Source organism: Prunus mume, linkage group LG2 (assembly GCF_029339155.1).
Source record: "Prunus mume cultivar Tortuosa linkage group LG2, ASM2933915v1, whole genome shotgun sequence".
In the NCBI taxonomy this organism is placed as follows: Eukaryota; Viridiplantae; Streptophyta; class Magnoliopsida; order Rosales; family Rosaceae; genus Prunus; species Prunus mume.
In genome coordinates this window covers 3,237,192-3,251,957 of record NC_142699.1, presented here as the reverse complement: position 1 = coordinate 3,251,957, position 14,766 = coordinate 3,237,192, and the positions used below count along the sequence as shown (strand labels likewise).

The following is a 14,766-nucleotide window of genomic DNA, read 5'->3' as shown; positions in this document are numbered from 1 at the left end:
TATTTTATTTGGTTTAAAGTTGACTTTTTGACCAGGAAGGAATTTGAGAATTCCGACTATACTCTTGCGTAGAGCACGACGAGATGAGTCCGTAGACACGTAGTGGGCTTGAATCGGAGTTGTAACGAGAGAGATACGATCAAAATACCCTTAGTGGTATAACCGTAATTTTGACGGAAAAGGTTTGATAACAATCAGATCTCTCTCTCTCTCTCTCTCTCTCTCTCTCTCTCTCTCTCTCAAACTTGCCACCAACCACGGCTGACGGACCGGTGCCAAAAGGACCAAGATTAACGCCGCCCTTCCCGACATCGGCCGCCACTCCAACCGGAAAAGCTAGAAATGGTCGATTCTTCGTCGGCTTCGTTCTCCGTCGTCCAGCCGCCATTTTTGGCAATCAAGGTATGGAAATTCATCCTTTCTTTATAATCTAGCTAATGGTTGGGTAGGATTTCATTAATTTTAAGCCTAGATTGTTTGATTTTCGAATTGGATTTCGGCCGGTTTTGGGATCGCGATTCTGGTCACTTCCGGTCAGTTTTTGGGGTAAGTCCAAGAACAAAAGTGATTCCAAATAAGGTGTTACATCTAGGGTAGGGGTCTTGAGCCATGATTTTGAGTTTTTCCGTTGATGAGGTATCGCTTTGGACAACCCACGCGCTGCCGCGCGTGTGGTGGCGCATGGGTACTGTAGAAAAGGGGCATTGTGTCCCGAGGTGATCTCTTGGTCCTCACGAGGATGTAGATGTGCTCGGATTTCAATTTGGATTCCGTTCGACTCGAACGGATTTCGCCTATTGTGTGTTATCCGGGTGTGATAGGTTTGAACCGTTGGATCGTCTTGAAGTTAAAGTATGATAATCTAGACATCCTTAGGATCGTGTAGGATTCAACGGATTGTAGAACAAAGTCCCAGATACTCTGGAAATGCCAACCCTAGGGCTAGGTTTATAGTAACCGTCGATCGTGAGCAATCCGACCGTCCAATATGGACCAACTTGCAGGACTGGTGTCCTAAACCTTGTAGAACCCATATGAACTTTTGGATCGGAATTTGAAGGGTGTGGGCCCCGTGGCCCTGCTTGACCAAGTTTGGGGTTGTTTGACCCTTGGTTGATAGTGAGTCTTCCGGGGTAGTTTCACCCTCCTAGGAGGATTAAAATGACCATAGAGACAAGTCTTGATTGTTAGTTGAATTATTGTTGATTATGTGGGTTTAGGATGGAAATTTATTGTTTTAAACTAGGGGAAATTGGAAATAAGTATTATTATTTATTGGGGCAAATTAATGTATATGTGTATATATATATATATATTTATATATTAAAGATATAAAGAGGTTCGTTTTTCACTATGTAAGTACTACCCTGAGATTGTTACGTCACACATGGCATTGGATTTTCCAACGTGTTGACAGACCTCATACGTGGCTTTGAATGTTCCGGCGTATAGAGAGATTATGTGATATGAGATGATAGGTCACACGTGGCGTAGGATTTTCCGGCGTGTTGATGCACCCCATACGTGGCGTTGGATGTTCCGGCGTATGGGGAGATTATGTGATATGATTGTTAGGTTTCACGTGGCGTTGGATTTTTCGGCGTGTGGACAGACCTCATACGTGGTGTTGGATGTTCCGGCGTATGAGGAGCTTATGTGACATGAGATGATAGGTCACACGTGGCGTATGATTTTCCAGCGTGTTGACAGACCCCATACGTGGAGTTGGATGTTTTAGCGTATGGGGAGATTATGTGATGTGATTGTTAGGTCCCACATGGCGTTGGATTTTCCGGCGTGTGGACAGACCCCATACGTGGCGTTGGATGTTCCGGCGTATGGGGAGCTTATGTGATATGAGATGAGAGGTCACACGTGGCGTTGGATTTTCCGGCGTGTTGATAGACCCCATACTTGGCGTTGGATGTTCCGGCGTATGGGGAGATTATGTGATATGAGATGAGAGGTCACACGTGGCGTTGGATTTTCCGGCGTGTTGACAGACCTCATACGTGGCGTTAGATGTTCCGGCATATGGGGAGATTATGTGATATGAGATGTTAGGTCACACATGGCGTAGGATTTTCCGGCGTGTTGACAAGCCCCATACGTGGCGTTGGATGTTCTAGCTATGGGGAGATTATGTGATTATTAGGGAGATAAATTAAAGATTATGTTCGGTGAGTTGTGACTTAAAGTAAGTGGTTTTAGGGAAAGAATTACGTGTGGCTTGATCCCTCAGCAAGGGTACGTAGGCAGCCTAGGATAGTGCCTAGGTGCAGCCACGGACTAATTAAACTTTACTTATGTTGAATAATTTGGGAAAGTTAGATGAGATAAGCTGCTTTTGGCATTCATAATTATTATTGGAGTTTATTAAATGCATGGTTTATTTTCATTATTTGATTTAAGAGCTGGTAGGTGGTTTTGCTTCGGATTATTTGAAGGTCGAAGGCCGTTATGTGAATTGCATATTATTACATTGTGCATGCTGCCAGTTGTAGATATTAAATGTGTTTTATGCAGGTTGAAATTCTGGGAAATGTTCAATTTACAAGGAGACTAAATTTGGTAGAAAGTCTCGCACTTTATTCCTTTTGGGAAAAGAGGATATAGTTTGAAGTGGGCCCGACATTAGGGTGATGTCGGTGATGGTGGGAATTCCACAGAATTCGTCTAGGGATTCGAAAAATTCGGGACGGTTCCTGTCAATAGCCACTTACTCCATACTTCTTCAGACACTTCTTCAGACGCTTCTTCAGACGCTTCTTCAGACTCTTCTTCAGACTTTTCACTCCTTTGCTTTCTTTTTTGAGGCATCAAGTTGCCTTGCAAGTAAACTTCCTTTCCTGAAAACCGTGTCCTTTTCCGTATGAGGTTATGCGAGGGTTTGCTTGGCCACGCGTCATCATCAATATCAGGATATGTATATGGTTTAGACTCCCACTCCATCTCATGTACCTTACCTGCATGTATAGAAACACTCTCTTCTAGACAGAGTCCTGTTTTCTTCAACTTTAAATGATTCTTGCCCTCTTCTCTTAAGAATTCTGCGCGAGCATGAACCTTGTCCCCGCCTTTCAGATTGAGAACATTGTTTGGTATACGTCCAAGCCAGAGATAATCTTCATGGGGAGTCACTCCAGAGACGGTCATTGGATATATGGAAAATGCAGTGCGCTGGGTACGATTCGCAACTGTCAAAGAAAGTTTCCCACTAGACTCCGAGTCGTCTGAGGAATAAATGACGCACACAGTCAAGGCACCTATGCCACAATTCGGCACATCGATATAGACAATTTCATCCTCATTGACCACAGCTGTGAACCACGAAGGAATATCATTTCCAGAGAAGAAAAGGCCACCCCCTCCGCTCGCGGCCCATTCCTATAGCATGTGGAGCAAGTTTTGCATAAGCAATACAAATCTTGAATGCGCGTGAATGTATGCATGTGAGTCGGAGAAAGATAGAGAGATTACCTTTAGCATATCCTCCTTCAACCGAGCACTGAGATTGGTGCAGCCTTCCATATGAATTGTTTCCGTGGAGTGTAACAAGTCACCCAAGTCTGAAATATCCTTGAGTTTTCGGCAGTCCTTCAGATCCAATTCTCTCATACTCGACCTCTCTGGAAAATATTCAATGCATTCTAGTGCAGTGCAGTAATTCGCTTTCAGGAATTTCAAAGTCTTTGGTAAATCACTGATTCGTCCAAGGTTTTTGCAATCATTTAAAGTTAACTCTTCAAGTTCGGAAAGAGGACCGAGCCAAGGTAGCCAATTGAAACCATTTCCATCCAGACGTAAAATTTTTAAAGAACGTAGAAAACGAAGCTCATTAACAACTTTATCTTCAGTTAAGTTGCAGTACCCAAGATCTAACAATTTAAGCTTGTCCAACCGTCTCATCATGAAATAGTGATCCCATAACAAACGCTTACAGCCTCTGAGTATCAATTCCTCGAGATTTGGGAGTCTTGAAAAGTCCGGTAATTGTTTCAGGCAAGCGGAATGGCTGAGATCAAGACACTTCAACTCCGAAAGAAACTGTTAGACAAAACGGAAAACAAAAATAAAAATTCAAATAGAAGTGAGAAAGCATGGAGGAACGGATTAATGAATTGGTTGAGGTTATGATTATACTGTACCACGTGGGAATCCTCCCAAACTCGTATGAGCTTGCTATGGCTCAGGTCAATAGCAACTAGGTTTTTTTGATAAAAATCTTCTGGTATGACTTCCAGAGGAAATCCATGCCAACATAACCATCTTAACTCTTCGGAAATATGCTTGTAGCTTCCAGTCAGCTGTACATAATTGAGTTTAAGCAATCTCAATCTCCACATCCTTCTAAATGCTTCTGTACTGAAGCTAGGATCCTCAGATTCTTGCAAATCTAAAGCGAGTGCTTCAATTTCCTCTGTTCCCTGTTAGAAGCAAAAAAGAAAAAGAAAAAAGAAAGAAGAAAAGGGAACGAAGTAAGAAAAGGGTACCTCTGGAAAGCCATATAATTCAATAAAAAGATTTTGAGATAATTCAATAAAACCAGTTCCTCTCTTCTCTATATACCCAAAGTTTACAATTTAAAGACATGCCATTATTTTTAGTTAAGTAGCTCATGCGCTATTGTAACGTTGGCTTATTCCAGTGACCAATTTGACTACATTATTTTTTCTTAGTGACCAAATTGAAATTCTGTGTAAAACCCAGGAACCAAAAAAATCTTTAACAATTATTTTAATGCCGCTCTCTTAGTTTACTTAATGAAAAACTACTGGTATATCTACTGGTATATTTATATAGACTGTAAACGTTGTGTTACACAATGATCAATTTTGTTACTCAGTGATAAATGGATATTTAACCCCGTAATCTAATATGTATACACGACATTGTATTGTATATTGTTGGCACGTCCAAGGCATTAAATTTATTAGATGTAGGATATGCATAAACTTCTCTAACTACATGCATTTAAACAATTAGAATGCGAATGTACTTACAGATTTGTTCCTCAATACGTCTTTTACATCTTCCTGAAGCCACAATCTACTACATTCTCCAGGGATGTTAGGGGATTGTGCACGTACAATTTCCCTGCCCATGTCTCGAACCAAATCATGCATCATCAACTTGTTATCTTCACCAACAGTTAAGAGGCTATCTTCAAGGAGGACACTCAGTCCTATTACCGGAGAAAAGCCACGACGGACCAATATTTGCATGACATAGTTCATGTCCATTCCAATGAAGAAACATGATATATCAAGGAATGCATCTCTCAGGTAATTATCAGGTAGCTCATCATAGCTTAATTTAAGCTTTTCGTGAATTTCCTTAGGAGGAAGTCTTTTCCAATTATCCAATGCATTTCTCCATTCTGTTGTGCTTCTATTGTATAGAGAAGAGCCTAAAACTTTCAGTGCTAGTGGCAAACCACCACAGTAACCAACAACTTCTCTTGAGAGTTCAAGATATCCTTCACTTGGACAACGACGTTTAAAGGCATGCAAACTAAGTAGCTCAAGAGCTTCTACTTCATTCATTGCTTTAAGGCAACATATCTTATCCACTTCAATTATCTCTAGCAAATGTTTGTTTCTTGTTGTTATAACAATTCTACTTCCTCGACCAAAGGAGTCACGTTTAATAGCTAATGCCTTTAGTTGGTCTACATGACAGATATCATCAAATATAACAAGTACCTTTCTTGTTGGAAGTCTTTTCTTTATCTCATACCTCCTGTCATCCATACTACTTCCCTCTGCCTTTGTCAGTTTCAAGATATCAAAGAGAAGTTGTTCTTGAAGATCAACCAGTTTCCTTTCCCTCATGCTTTGAATGAAACTTTTAGCATCAAAACTGGGATGATATTTGTTGAAAATAGCTTCTGCAACCGTTGTTTTACCCATTCCGCCCATACCCCAAATTCCAATTATGCGAACATCATTTGATCCTCCAACATCTAAATGAGTACTAATATATTGCAAGCGAGAATCTACTCCAACTGCAACCGTTGTTAATTTTCTGTTGATCTCGTCAATAATTTTCCTGATAAACACTCCTTCATACCTGGTAGATAAAATCAAAATTGAGCAAAGTAAGATTTATTAGGAACAGATTAAATTGAACTAATATTTTACTTATTATGACTACAGAGCTTGGGAAAATTGAATATATAGTTGAACATTTAATAAGAAATTGATGAACCAAACTTTTAAAATCCTACTAAAATTTTGTAAACTTCTTAAAACATTACAAGAAACATATTTAATTGCGGTGCACCATGTTGATCCTGATCCATGTGAATCGATCAGAGTTTCTAAGCTCTGCATTACTCTGAAAACCCAAAGATGGGTCGGGAATAACATTAAGAAAATGAAGAAAAAAACAAAGAAATGGAAATAAATAATTACCCATCACTCTTGCTAAAAACAAGGCCGTCCAGACCTGCAGCTTCAGTTAGAGACTTTCTCCACGACTGTATCTTTTCTTCCTCATCTTTAACTCCATGGAAGCGCACTTCATGCATCTGAAATGCTTCTGCAAAACTACCAGTTTGTTTCCTCACATCTTCAGCATCAACATCATAGAAAATTGGCAAAACGATTTGTCCCAGTGTTCTTCTACACTCCATGATCTTCTCCAGCTCCTCAAGACACCATATGGAATCCGCATACCTCCTTGAGAAGATGATGACAGAGATCCTGGACCGTTCGATTATTTGCTTGAGTTCGTCTGGTATAATTTCTCCTCCTCTTATTTCATTCTCGTCAATAAACACGTCGACTCTAGCATGTTTTAACCTCCAGTAGAGGTGGTCGGTGAAGGTCTTGCGTGTGTCTTCACCTCTAAAGCTCAAGAACACATCGTACATCTCATCGTCTAAGGAGCAGGATGAAGAGGATGAGAAGGTTGGAGAGGAGGCTTCAACGGCTGTACCGGTATCCATTAATTGTTCCTGCAGTGCAGACTTGTATGCTGAACAAGTTTTTCGCCTAATTAGTAATCCGATTGAAGTCAAACCGCTTCTTTCAGGGACAGAGCTAGAATGGCAGGTCTGGGAGTCCAATATATAAACTTCTCAGTTCTCAAGTAACCCTATCGTTTGACAGAGAGAAAAAAAACACAAGAATACAACTCCTTGCTCATGAGAAGGCGAAGAAGGCGAGTACTGTTGTTTTTCCCTTATCTATTTGGCTCTGTACTCTTTGACATTCTCATGTCTTTGGGCGTTTTATATTTTTTTTATTGCAAAGTTCAATAGATTTCTGGTCCTTGGATAAAAAGTTTATTTACAATAGTAGAAAGCTAAAAGCATAAATGTGATTATATTCACAGAAACCATATTTACAAAAATAAAAATAAAAAGTACAGCAAAAAACTGTTTTAATTAATTAAACATGAGAGACAGAGACAGAGATGGAGTGTAAGAGATGGAAAATAAGATAGAGAAAAATAAGAGAGATGTGTCATCAGAGAGATAGAAGACATGAGCAGAGAGAATAAATGAGAGAGGAAATGAGGTAATAATTAAAAGGGTTTTTAGGATTATTGGTGGGTGTAAAAATAGGATTGTATTTTTTAAAAATTTATGTGGTGGGTGAGAAGATAAGGTGGGTGGGAAAATAGGACAGGTGGATGGAAATAGCAGCACTCAATATATATATTAAATTTAGCTTATCCTCTTCAAAGTCATTTTTCCTCTACAATCCATCTCTTTATTTTTATTTGATTAATCCTGTTTTTTCTAACTAAAACCTAATTACTAGAATCCAACTCGGCAAGTTACCTAATCAAGCGCAAAATCGAATTTATTGTACTTTTTCGATTCCTAAAATATCCCTAACTAAACCATTATTGCATTTTGTATATTAATGTAGGAATCAATATAAAAATAATTTTTAATTGCATTGTAACTAATGACACGAATTGAATTTGGAAAGACCTCCTAATGGATGTAGGAATTAATTTGAAAACTTTTAAAAATTTAACAATAAATTCATATTCAGCATACCTAATGGGTTTATTTAATAAAAATGTTTTATTTATTTATTTATGAAGAATACAAAATTATTTATTTATTATACAATTTATGTTGAAAAAATAACGTACCTATTACTTCTTTTACAAAAAATGATTGACCTAATATGAATTTACTTATTATTCAAATAATATACCCAATTTTTATAAACGTATTTTGGATATAATTTACGTAATAATTTCCTATTATGCAATATAACTTGTAATTTACCTATTATGGTATATGGCAAGCTGTGAATTATTTTTTTTGTAATTGGGTTAACAATGTTGAAAAATGCAAAAGGAAAGAGAATAAGGCTGAGGCCCAAACTAGTCAAACCAAACAGAACCAAACCATCTTAAATTAGTTTGATTTAATTCAATTTCCTTCGTGATTTTTCTCAAAATTGAATTGAACCAAACTGTTATATTGGTTTCGGTTTCCGTCATTTCTTTTGGTCATCGTTGTCTTAGAAATTCGGTTTGCTCTGCATAGGCCCACCTCCAAAACCCCAAACAAGTCACACTTAGAGCATTTCCACCCTAGCAACCTAGCCCAGGCAAAAGGCTCCCTAGGCCTCAAAAACCATTTCAAGCGCAGTAATCTAGTCCAGGTAAATTGTGGGCTCCACCAAGCCTGAGCAGGCCCGAAGGCAAGAACATCCCCATCTATTGCATGAGTGCAATGACATCAGCATGACGTCATCAACATAAATTTATTTTTAAAAATAAAAAATATTCCGAAAAATTCATAAATATATTTTTTTATACATACATAGAAATTTTTTATATTATTAATCTCATACATATAAATAAAATTAACCACATATGAATAGTAATTGTCATTGGGTTACCATGGCAATGAGTGAATAAACAAAATGCAAAAAGGTAGGGCAATCATATGAATAATGTATGCCTTTACTTGTCTTTGTCCTTTGCCATGGCAAGTTCTCGTAGAGCAACTCCACCGCTAAACCCAAACCCTGGCAATAGGCCCCCAAGCCCAGGCTCCGGGCTCCAGTGCAGGCCCAGGGCCCACCAACCCGGGCAAGCCCAAGGGCAATTCTTGACTGGGCTCTAGCCCAAAGTCGTTGACGTCAATAAGGTGAATTCAAATTTTTTACCGTTGGCGCGTGAATTTCACGAGCCAACAAAAAAAAAATTGATTTCACCGCGCCGACGTTAGCGTTGACAACTCCCAAAGAAAAGACGCCATGTGGCGCTTCTCGAACGCTCCAATCTATTTTTGTCCAGAAATTTGACGGACAAAATTTTTTAAAAAAATACCAAAAAATTATGGATTTTTTTCCCTATAAATACATAACCATTTTATTCACTTTCCACACCAAATCTTCATACAACTCTTCTCCTTCTAATATTTTTTACTCTTCGCTCATATTTTTCTACTACTTTCCATTTGTATCAAAAATACAAATGGCCTCTTCCATCAAAGTCGGAGGGTCGTGGAAAAACGTTCGAAGAGGTCAAAATCTTGGCAACGAGGTAAAAAAATAAATTTTCCGTTTTATTCAATTTAATGTCATTTTTTTAAATATATTTCTTGCATTTCCAATTTCATTTTTTTAAATAGATTATTCAAGGGAAAACAAAAAAGAGGAAAACCATTACAGATGGCTCCTCAAGCGAACAATGCTCGTAGTCAGTTTTAGTGGTGCGTTCCATGTCGGAAATAATGGCACTATTAGGCCATCTCCAGCCATGGGCTATATCCCAAATATAGCCTTAAATTAATGCAAAACCCATCTCCAGCCACGGGCTAAATAAAATTTTAATTTGGAGGCCACATTTAGCCTCCAAGCCAAATGTAGTAAGCTTTGGCCTATGCCAGATTCATAGTGGACCCCACCATGTACTTTTCAATCATCAAATATTAAAGCACTTCCCCACTTGCCTTATTTAAAGCATTCTCAAAATAATAAAATATGAAGGATCCTAAAATATAGCACTGCATGGTTGGAGATGGAAAAATTTAGCCCTACACTATTCTTTAAAAAATTAATACTTTGGGGGGCTAAATTTTTAGCCCTGGACTACATTTAGCCCTATGGCTGGAGATGGCCTTACATCCTCTGAAGGAAAATACTCCCCCATGTCGTGATCCGGTGGAACCGCCTCGGCCAATGATTGAGTAGATATTTCAATTGTATGATGAGTGATATGTGAATTTTATAATAAATATGGACACGTGGCAACCAAAAATTTTATCCGAAAGTTTAATTTGAAAATGTGATCTGAATTTTTAGGTGATAATTTTATAATAAATATTGACATGTGGCAATCGAAAATCTTATCGAAAAGTTTATCAAAATTAATGGTTTAAATATAAAAAAATAGAAAATAAAGTAAAGTAAATAGTGTTTGCCCTTACCCTTTGGGTAGAACCCAAAAAGCAATGTTCTTACTATTTACGTGAACAATATCAAACCTTGTCTTGCCCTTGCCTTGCCTTTGCCTTTTGAGGTGGAGGTGCTCATACAAAACCTCTCTCTTTTTCTCATCAGCTTTCAAATAAACCCCTTCGATCACCTCTTTATTACGATCCTGCCCCCCTTCCCGCTGCAACTAATTTCTTTTCCGAAATTTCCTGCCGTGCCCCCTGCGGATAGACAACAACAGGCAGCGAAGCTGAACTAATCTCTGTATGAAGCTAGGACGCAATGGTTGCTCAATTCTTCAAGAACACGGTAAGAATTTTATGCTTAATATTACGTCCTAAACCCTAACTCGCCTATGAAAGATGTTGTAAGCCTAAATTGTTTTCAGCTATTGCAATTCCTAGGGATTGAAAATTCAGAATTTTCAGATAGCTCCATAAGGTCAATTCGATTAATTTTGCTCGGCATTTAAGGAAATTCCATACTTGAATTTGGTACAAGGATTTCAATGTTTTTCTTGTTTGAATCTTATTATCTTCTGCTCAAATTTATTACCTGAATCATGAACTGAAAATGAATAACCTCATGTGTACTGGAAATTCTTTTACTTAGTTTGAGATATTTGACTGTGCTCTGTTTTTTTTTTTTTTTTCTGTCCTTGATATTTACTACTTTGATTATTCTTTCTCTTTCTAGTTTCCTTCACTGAATTTTTCATAGACAACAAGTGATTTGGTTGCTGCAACTGGGACTTGGGAACTTGTGGTGACCAAGAAAAAAAACATTCTGTTGATTACAGCACCGATGAATACAACGTCGTTCTTGGACAAGCAGATAATGGATCTCTCGCAAGGATCATCGCAGCAGAATGACTTCATCGGCCTGATGAACCATCCCCAAGAGGTGGAACAGCAGGTGGGCTACGGTATTGGGCTTTCCAAGAAGGAAGAGATCTTATCCAACTATGGTTTGCTGCCCATGCGTCCCATCATCGGATCTTCTTTCCAGTCCCCAAACATTGATGCCAAACATAATCTTGGAGGTGGAGGAGAAGGATCCACTAGGACATGGAACTCCTCCGAGTCAAAGTCCAACACTACGTCACCTATCAGAGTAACTAACCTGTCTCAGAATCTCACTCTTTATCTTTCTTTGTCCATACAGTTACCGGTTAGTTTTCTAGGGAATTGATAATTGTGTTTATTACTATGGTAGTGAGATTGTCTGATAATGTTTTTTTATTAGCATATTGTAAATTTGCATGATATGTTTCAGGCTTCAGCTGGAGTTAAATGTTTTGTAAGTTACTGTACTCGAATTTCCTGAGGGCAGTGCATGAACTAGGCGATAGAGTTTTGAATGATTTTGTTGCCATTTATTAGAGAGTAGATTATTTGAAGATGATGCTTTCAAAAGTGTTGATGCCTATCATAATGGGCTTATGCCTATCATAATGGGCTTTTATCTAAGTCTTTTACAGTTAGAAAAGGGTACAAATCAAATAAAAACTTGGGGGCTTATCGGAATGGTTTTGCTCTCTTTACATTGCTCCCCTTTTCCAGTATATTAGCCTTCCCTTGGTTTTCTAAATAAACCTTTCTGCTGTGTAGTAGACTTTAGGTAGTTATTGCTGATTCATAATTGAATATGAGCTTGGCATTTACTTTATTTACACTGATATAGTGCTACTCTTTCCATTTTTTATACAGAATTATGGTTCTCTGGATTCCATTAAACCAGCAGAATTTATTTTAGAGAAGGACCGAAATGTTCCTGATGCTACAATTGTGTCAGAGATTGACCGCACCATGAAGAAGCATGTCGATAGTTTACTCCATGTGTTGGAAGGTGTTAGTGAGAAACTAACACAACTAGAGAGCAGAACCCGCCACCTTGAAAATTCTGTAGATGATTTGAAGATATCTGTGGGAAACAATCATGGGAACACTGATGGAAAGATGAGACAGTTGGAGAATGTTCTTAGAGATGTATGTTGCCTCTTTGCCCTTCTTTTTGGTGTGAGCTTGACATCTTGCCTTGCATTTGTATTTTAGCAATCAGATGACTTTTGTTCAACTGGAAATCTTATAAATACCATTGGCAGCATGAGTGATAGATGCAGGAACACTATTAGTTATTTTCTTTTCTCTATTTGTTATGATATCTCTCCTTGTGATTCCAGAACTATGTAGAGTGTGAAGCAGCGTTACGCATTGCACATGCTTTCACCAAATCTGAAAAGCTTAAAATCTTCAATCTTCTAGACATTTAAATTGTGTTGGGTGGGGTAAAATTTTACCCCGAAAAGATGACTCCAATAAGGAATGTCTTAGAGCAAGGTGTTGTCAATAAGGTCGCTTGCCTGTTTGTGAAGGTGCAAAAAAGCACTAAGTTTATTAAGCATGAAAAACTGACATTTGTTTATTAGCATACTAACATATGTGTTTATGCTACTCTTTCTTTATTCTGCTAATGTGGTTATTCCTTTTCTCTGGTTCATTTGGTATTGTCAATATCACACACAGGTGCAAACAGGTATTCAGGTATTGAAGGATAAACAAGCAATAGTAGAGGCCCAGCTCCAGCTTGGGAAGACACAGGTATCAAATTCCAAGGTAGACACTCAATCGCAAGTTTCTGGGCAGACAGTAGCTTCTGAATCTACGCAAGCTCACCAACAGCCTCCTCACCCTGTGAATCTTCCATCTTCACTTCCTGCTGTCTCTCCACCAAATGCTCCTCCCCAACCTATGTTCCAAAGTGTACTACCTTCAGTTCCGCCTCCAAATCAGTTTTCTCAGAACCAGATGCCTCCTGTCCCTCAGCGAGACCCTTATTTTCCAGCACCTGGTCAAACTCAAGAAGCCCCAAATCAGCAATACCAGTTACCTCCAAGTCAGCAGTCACTCCCCCCTCCTACAGCAGCACCACATCGACAATTTCAACCTACCACTCAACCACAGCATTCTCAGCCACCACCTCAGCTGCCTCAACAGCACCCTTCACTTGCACCTGTTAATCCCTCTCAACTCCGGCCTACATTAGGCCACCATGCGGAAGAGACACCTTATGTTCCTTCCCTAAGCTACCCAGCCAATCTTCCCCAGCCACCTTATCAGACACCCAGTGGGCTCCCTCCCTCCCAACAGTATTATGGTCCAGGTTCCCACGCCTATGAACCACCATCTAGCAAATCCAGTACAGGATTTTCTTCTGGGTATGGTCCTCCATCTGCGCTAGGTGAGACATATCATTACGGTGGATCACTTCAAGATGGCGGTTCCTCAATGAAACCACGAATGCCTTCTTCTGCCACAGCTCACAGTGGAGGAATTGGTTACCCACAGCTCCCAGTTGCTCGAGTATTGCCTCATGCATCGCCTACCTCTTCTAGGGTGGGCGGTTCTTCAGGTTCAGCTGGGACCGGAAACAAGGTTCCCATTGATGATGTGATTGATCATGTGACAACTATGGGTTTTCCAAGAGACCATGTTAGGGCGACAATTCAGAAGCTGACAGACAATGGCCAAGCAGTTGATGTGAATGTGGTGTTAGATAAGCTGATGAATGACGGGGAAGTCCAGCCGCCTAGAGGTTGGTTTGGCCGGTAGTACAGTGTGCTTGGTTCAGGTTTCTGTACAGGAAGTATTACTTGTTTCTACATCCTCTTTTCTGTGCACATACATCTCTGTGAATTTAGATGGTAAGCCCCTTCACGTGCTTTGCGCTTTGCTTGTACTGTCTTTCTGAAGGATCTACATTCCCTGCGCTTGTGTTGAACCTGTCTTCTTGCTTGCCCAGCTCCCGTTAGTGATTACGTCTCTTCATCTCACTGTGTATTGACTCGTAATAATCGAAATTTGATTGCTGAGTTGCCTTTTGTGTGTTTTTTTTTGGGGTACATAATTGTATGATCTCTTTTCCTTCAATATCTCTTTTCTTCTTCTTTTTTGTTTGTTTTTATTTTTATAAATGGTCTAAAACTCCAAAAATTAGAATGCCGAATTAGAAACAAAACTTGGAATACTATCTAAACGCCAACGAAAAATTATATTTGTAAAGCAGACAGAGTACTCCTGTTGATGTGGAAAATAAAGCACACTAATTTCAACGCCAAAAATTATATTTCTGCAGTTGTTACCAATACAAATATAAGACCCAGCACCACCAAAAGTATTCTAACATCTACACTCTGGTAGTAACTGCTGATAAATCAGGTGGACATACTATAAGTTACTTGATGAGTCAGATTTGTAATTTTCTTCTTCCTAAAATACCCTTATCAATTTATTATAGCATGATATAGGGGAGGAGTAGACCTTTTTGTTGTTTTTTCAATAATGCTACG

The 14,766-nt window shown here is 39.0% G+C and overlaps 2 protein-coding genes across 3 annotated transcripts; one reads left to right on the top strand and one right to left on the bottom strand.

Annotated features, from left to right (window-relative positions):
- Positions 1 to 2,601: 2,601 nt before the first annotated feature.
- Positions 2,602 to 6,952, bottom strand: LOC148919432 (TMV resistance protein N-like). Its single transcript, XM_089045105.1, has 5 exons — positions 6,417 to 6,952; positions 5,004 to 6,072; positions 4,149 to 4,427; positions 3,481 to 4,047; positions 2,602 to 3,387 (listed from the first exon to the last, which is right to left on the bottom strand). The coding sequence occupies exons 1-5, from the start codon at positions 6,950 to 6,952 to the stop codon at positions 2,677 to 2,679; spliced, it is 3,162 nt and encodes a 1,053-aa protein (XP_088901231.1). The 3' UTR covers positions 2,602 to 2,676.
- Positions 6,953 to 10,569: 3,617 nt separating this feature from the next.
- Positions 10,570 to 14,347, top strand: LOC148919431 (uncharacterized). 2 transcript variants are annotated; one of them, XM_089045135.1, is made up of 4 exons: positions 10,570 to 10,727; positions 11,115 to 11,531; positions 12,128 to 12,406; positions 12,944 to 14,347. In XM_089045135.1, the coding sequence occupies exons 2-4, from the start codon at positions 11,223 to 11,225 to the stop codon at positions 14,027 to 14,029; spliced, it is 1,674 nt and encodes a 557-aa protein (XP_088901261.1). In that variant the 5' UTR covers positions 10,570 to 10,727; positions 11,115 to 11,222; the 3' UTR covers positions 14,030 to 14,347. The 2 variants fall into 2 exon arrangements, with proteins under 2 accessions (XP_088901261.1, XP_088901260.1); XM_089045134.1 differs by having other exon boundaries at positions 10,572 to 10,727; positions 11,218 to 11,531.
- The last annotated feature ends 419 nt before the right edge of the window (positions 14,348 to 14,766 follow it).